This window comes from Atta cephalotes (assembly GCF_000143395.1).
Source record: "Atta cephalotes unplaced genomic scaffold scaffold00014, whole genome shotgun sequence".
In the NCBI taxonomy this organism is placed as follows: Eukaryota; Metazoa; Arthropoda; class Insecta; order Hymenoptera; family Formicidae; genus Atta; species Atta cephalotes.
In genome coordinates this window covers 5,042,275-5,048,730 of record NW_012130078.1, presented here as the reverse complement: position 1 = coordinate 5,048,730, position 6,456 = coordinate 5,042,275, and the positions used below count along the sequence as shown (strand labels likewise).

The window sequence follows — 6,456 nt, the reverse complement described above, 5'->3', positions numbered from 1 at the left end:
TATATATATATATATACACATATATATGTATATGAGACCTCTCAATTCCTTCCACAGAAAGTAGGCTGTAAAAAGAGATCTTTTAATTACGCAGTCTATAATCGAATCTATGTATATCGATTAACATGAAGTGCTCTTACTTGTCTGCCATATTAAATGCATTTGCCCCTCTCAGATCGGTGGTGACTGGTATCACCGGCGCGCTGACTGGCGCAGGTTGCGTTTGAGGTGATCCTCTCAAATCTTGATCCAATCTAGCTACACGCGGATCTATCTGCCTGTCTAGTCGAAGATCTACGTCCTGACCTGTTTTTACGGATTCAATTTTTAATTTAAATTCCTTGTCCAGTGATCCTCTCAAATCTTGATTCTTCCTAGTTACACACGGATCTATCTGTCTCTCTAGTCGGAGATCTACGTCCTGACCTGTTTTTACGGATTGAATTTTTACATTTATATTCCCTGTGATAATGGAGATTTCACGATTCAAATAAAGTATAACATATCATAAGGTGAATAAAACAAGTATAAGTATAAGTACTATTCATTAATAATTCATTAATTTTCATATTCAAATGGGTCAACTACAGAAAAAATGGATGCATACAAAATTTAACGCAATTCTTTATAACCAATAATAACTAATATAATGCTTAAATAATAATTAATAAGAAGATGATCCTTTGTCGTACCTGCGAAAATAGGTGTTGGGGCATTAATAGGTGGTGGGGGTCGCTGTGCCCATGGCTCCTCAATTCGTGGTTGTACCTGCTGAGTTGGTTTCTCCGATGGTGTTAGTATACCTGGGATAGGATTAGCCTTGTGCAACATACTGACAGCTGTATGAGGGTCCACTATTCTCATGACAACTTGTGCTTGGAGCAGAGCGTACGCCAACTGGGGATTCTGCAGGAGCATTTGACGTGCCTCATTTGGATTATTTTGAACACAAAGTTTCATCTGTTTCATCAGTTCAAACATTTGTTCCGGTGGCAAAGATGCTACAGCTTTGCTTATCGCTTCTGGTGCCTTATCCGACTGAACGGCTTCTCCATAAGGATTCTCTGTACTCTGACCCTGCAGGAGACTTTGCATTTCCATACGACTTTTCTCTGTGCAAGCATTGTCCACGCGTAATGTTCGTCCACCAATTTCATATCCATTTAGGTTTCTCATAGCACTTAGAGCAGTCTCCTGATCTTTATATTCACAAAAGCCATATCCCTTGGGCTTGCCTGTCTCACGGTCAAATACTAATCTATTTGCAATAATTAAAGAAGTAGATAAATACAAATACTATCTTTGTAAAAAAAATTGGAGTGATTATAGAAAAACAGAGAAAGATAAAACTTACAAGTCGAATATGTTTTTGATAAAAAAATAATAATATAAGACATAAATGAATAAAGTTATATTCTATATATTTATTGCAAAGAAATTCTTTTATAAGCGTTCTAGACAATAATTCAATATTGATAAAATTCAAATTACTTTCTTAAAGAGAAAGTTATACTATTTTTAAATTGGCTGCTAAAATTAATAAGAAATGTTTAAGATATGATTAAAAGATTCGAAAGGAAAAATAATAATAAATAAATAATAATAATAAATAATAATAAATTGTTTAATACAATTAATTAAAATAAACAACGAAAAATAGACTCACTTGAATGAAAGCACCGGTCCAACCTCACTGAAGATATCCTTCAGATTCTCCTCCGTAGCCTCGTACGGGATATTCCCGACTGTAAAACAATAGATATTGCGACGTCACATTAATATAACTCTAAGAAGCGGCATTGAGACTGGTTAAATTACTCACCAAAGACACTCCGCATCGACTTGTCCATCAGTGTTTGATCCGAAATAGTTGAATTACTCATTTTCGTGCTTTTGTTTCTGACTAGTACGAACGATACAATTCTAATAACAATACACGAAGTATTCCGTTCCACTGATTCGACACCTAGATAACGGATTCACACACGTATGAACTATCGCCGCTATCGCATACTATCGCCAAATTTTAACAATTTAATCTTGTATCTGATAAAATCAGTACAGAAAGAAGTCTATATTCTGAGCAATATCTATACGCTCAATACACTCATACACTCTAAAAAGTCATTGGAAATGGAACCTGTCTATTAGCGCCTCTATGTGCACAGAACGCGCATACTGAACTATATATTTCAGTGGATAACACATCGATGATTTTATGACTCTCAGGAATTAGATTTAAATCATGATCGGTAATTCTACGTATTTACTAATCATTACGCAAATACCGACTATGATAATAATCGAGTTGATAATACCAACTGTGGTATCTTTTCCATCATAGTGGTTTCCTCCACCATAATGGGAGTGATTCATCTTTCTTCTTTCCACCACATGATGGCGACCATGGCGATCGTTAAGTAAACGTGTTGCGAGATATTGAGTGCATTTAGGATTGTTTAGATAGACTTTTATATAGACTAGTCTATAAAAAAATTTTTGAACAGCAAAACTGTTGCGTTATGCTATACGCAAAAAAATAGTCAACGTTGTTGATTGAATAAGGATAGTGCCTATCGGGCGCTTCCTGTCCAATGACTCCTGTTAACTGATATCAAATTACTGTTTTCAACATAGTAAGTCTGGTAAGTAGTGATTCTATCGATTAGAATTAAGAGTGCTATTTACAATTGGCTTTGTTCCCATTTTCATTGTATAGTGTTCAACTATAATATAGATAATGTATACTAGATATTCAGTATTGGCAGTGAATATCGCAACACAAGCAATAATATTATTTAGGTTTATCTGTTAGTGAGTATTTACAGGTTTATAAACTAGATTAACTCAATAAGTTAGTATTTTATATATTCTTATTGATTAATTAATTTATATATCTTATTGATTAATTAATTTATTTACTATTTACATTATATTTTGTTTTTTTTGGTAGACAATGGACAATATTCATGGGTCCCATATGAATACTATCCAAGTCTGTTTTTTAAAAGCAGTTTTTTTCAGACTTTTTTGTGAGAGATTATTCGTTTACGTGAAAGCATATTACAGACTTACTATGCTGAAACACAGTTTTATATTATTTTGTATCTGAGCCTGTTCAAACTTAAATAAAGATTTTGATGATTAAACGTTGATCTGTTCTAATTTATCAGATTATGGACAGGAAGCGCCTTCTTCGCTGGTATCAGACTACCAATCCTCTACCTCTACAGAGGATCTGAAATGCTCATCTATATTTTATTCTTATACATAGGAATCAAAAACAAGTATTTTCGAGAACTGAAAGATTATTTGCATTATTAATTTGATTTCTAAATTCGATAATAAATTTGATAATAAATTAATATTTGAAGGAGAAGAATTAAAGTTATGCAATTTGTTAAAATTTTAATAAAAATATAAATCAATTAACATAGGCATAATATAATTTTGACATTAATTAATTCAAATAATCGCTTAAATACAAAGTGATTCTCACTTGGTTGATAATTGAACTAAAGTTACACTTACGAGCACTTACGTACCAAAATCATAGCATATACATAAGATACGCGATATCATTTTATCTTTCTTGTCTTTAAACAAGGCTGAGATGATATGATGACACTTAAAAATAGGTTTGAATGTGGTAATTTTATTATTAAAATATCAATATACAATAAAATGCATGAGTAATATACTTCCATATTACAAATTTTGTGGAAAATACTAAATAAATACAATATTACTTCATTTATATCACTTCATTTGTAAATATATATATATATACTGATGAATACTGTCTTATATGTTGTTATTTTGTACTTTATTTTAGATACTAATGTGAGAGGATTTAAGATTAAAAATAAAGGATTGGGAACTTCCTCTAAGTTCTTATATATACAATAATACAAGTAAAAAAGAATGCAGAAGCAACTCAGGAATTTTAAGCGAAATTGAGCGATTTTGCACGAGTTACGAAAAGTTTTCTCACATTAACAATAAAAAAATCAGAACGCCAGACATTCGTTTCCTTAATTCGGATCTCTAAATTTGCTGATGTAAATCTCTCCTTTTCATAGTGCATACAATTATTTGACTGCTCTTTATTAAATATAATTTTGTTTTGAGTTGATTGATTCCTGGTTTTTTTATCATCGATGTTTTCGAAAGAAAACTTTTCGTAACTTCATGCAAAGTCGCTCAATTTCGCTTGAAATTTCGAGTTCCTTCTCGATAATGAGCTTCACAGATGAAAGCGAATCCTTGCTTTGTTCTTCTAAATCATTACTCGGGCTGAAATATCTCATAGACAAGGAATTCGCTCTCACAACGTCGAGAAATGGTGAATGCATTAACGCTCTCTTGAGACGATGTATCTTAATGTTCATTATGACAACAAAAAATCCCTTTCTCCGTATATTTGCGTACTGTCAATGACTTTAGGTTAGGTTAGGTTAGGTTAGGTTAAGTTTAATATCCTAAGCAAAGCTGAAGTTATGTAAAAATTGTTGTGCTTTCTGTTGTCTTGGAGAAATTAGCGCTAGAAATTAAACACTCTAAACTGATTTTAGACTTAGAATTGTCAGCGAGAAAACTTGTATTCTATAGTAATTATCTCTATATAAAAAAATATTTAAGAAAAAAGAATTCGTTTAACTTATTGATTCTAACGTCGTTTATCTTCTTTTTACTAAGAAGATTATATTGCGTGGGGTGATACATTGGTGAGATAATAAATGAAAGACTGTATAAAAGATATTACTATTTTATAGGAAATTTATCTAAACATTGCTGTACGTTATTTATGTGATAGAATTTTAGTTGTTATAAGAAATGAAAAGAAAAAGGGCATATTGGTTAGATTGAAATAAGGTCCCTAAAGTTCCCAAATTTGATGGCAACAATTTGATAGGGTGTTTTCAATTGCAATATTCCTAGATATTTTCGTGCATATGACGACACAAGTTGCGTTCCAATTATCCGTTAAGCTAGTTCTATCGCAAATTTATTGCGATAGTCAATCTAAAGCTTGCATTTTGAAATCAACGCATATTGGCTATCGAATCGTTGATTTCAAAATGCAAGCTTCAAATTGACTGTTGCAACAAACTTGCGATCGGCTTGCAACTAATGTAGAATCTACTTTAGGAGCTCCGCATAATAAAAGGAACAGAGAATAAGAATTTCAACCTATCAATACATGTATTGTGGAATACACAGTTTCTGATAAGTTGAAATTCTTAAGGTCTGAGCACAAGAATTATCGTAACACTTAGAGACTTAAGTTGTAGACGTAAATAACACACAAGCTTTGGCGTATGACGTACGATGTACGTATGGCGTACGATTTATTATCGTCTCTTAGAGATAAATTGTATTCTCTGTTCCCTTATTCTCTATTCCCTGTTTCTTTTATTGTGTGGAGTCCCTTATCATTGACACATCTGTACTTAGTCGAGGGTTGTGTAAGTTTTGTTTTCTAGTAACAATTACATGTTACTAACGGCAGCTATAAATGAGGAAAACGTTGAGTGGCCGGCACTTTTACTTTTTTTTATTTATTACAGGTGGAAAAAGCTATATTTAATCTAACTACTCGAAACAGATCTCAATACACAGCGCACACATTCTGTTCCAATTGAATCGTGCACAGTTATACACTGTGCATTCCTGTTTGTGTTAAGATGTATTAAGCAATTGGAAAGCCTTATTCTTGTTTAATGTTTCATGACAAAAATAGAATGATATAGCTATGCTGTGATTTTGATACGTAGATATAACGCTCGCAAACTTTAACTTGTAACTTTAGTTGAATTATCAGCCACATGATGTCTATCACTTTGTATTTAAGCGATTATTTAAATTAATTGTCAAAGTTATATTATGCCTATGTTAATTGATTTATGATATTTTTATTATAAAATTTAGCAAATTTTAATATATAACTTTAATTCTTCATTAACATAGAACTTATTATCGAATTTGGAAATCAAATTAATAATATGAACAATCCTTTAATTCTCGAAAGCACTTGTTTTCGATATGATTCCTATAAAAGAATAGAATATAGATGAGCATTTTGGATCCTCGGTAGAGATAGAGGATCTCGTAGTCTGATACTGATGAAGAAAGTGCTTCCTGTAATCTCTTCCTTCTAATCAAATAAGTTACAATAGGATAACATAGTTTAATTATCAAAATTTTTATTCAATAGTTTTAATACAAGCTCATATACAAAATAATAAAAACTAGCATAGTCAGCATAGTAGGTCTGATATCACATAATTGAACAATTATCAAAAAAAAGTCTGAAAAAACAGACTTCTCTTAAAAAACAAATTTGGATAGTATTCATACCGGAGTAGTATATTCATGGTACGATGAATATATCCATTGTCTACAAAAAAAAACAAAATACAATATATATATATATATATATATATATATAACAAA

At 31.6% G+C, this 6,456-nt stretch overlaps 1 protein-coding gene across 1 annotated transcript in view; it reads right to left on the bottom strand.

Annotated features, from left to right (window-relative positions):
- Positions 1–1,883, bottom strand: part of LOC105617915 (cleavage stimulation factor subunit 2 tau variant) — a 7,130-nt gene extending 5,247 nt beyond the window's left edge. The window contains exons 1-4 of the mRNA XM_012199451.1: positions 1,823–1,883; positions 1,667–1,745; positions 693–1,258; positions 167–306 (exon numbers count right to left, since the gene is read on the bottom strand). Coding sequence (XP_012054841.1) covers positions 167–306; positions 693–1,258; positions 1,667–1,745; positions 1,823–1,883 — 846 coding nt within the window. The remainder of the gene's footprint in view (positions 1–166; positions 307–692; positions 1,259–1,666; positions 1,746–1,822) is intronic.
- Positions 1,884–6,456: the final 4,573 nt, after the last annotated feature.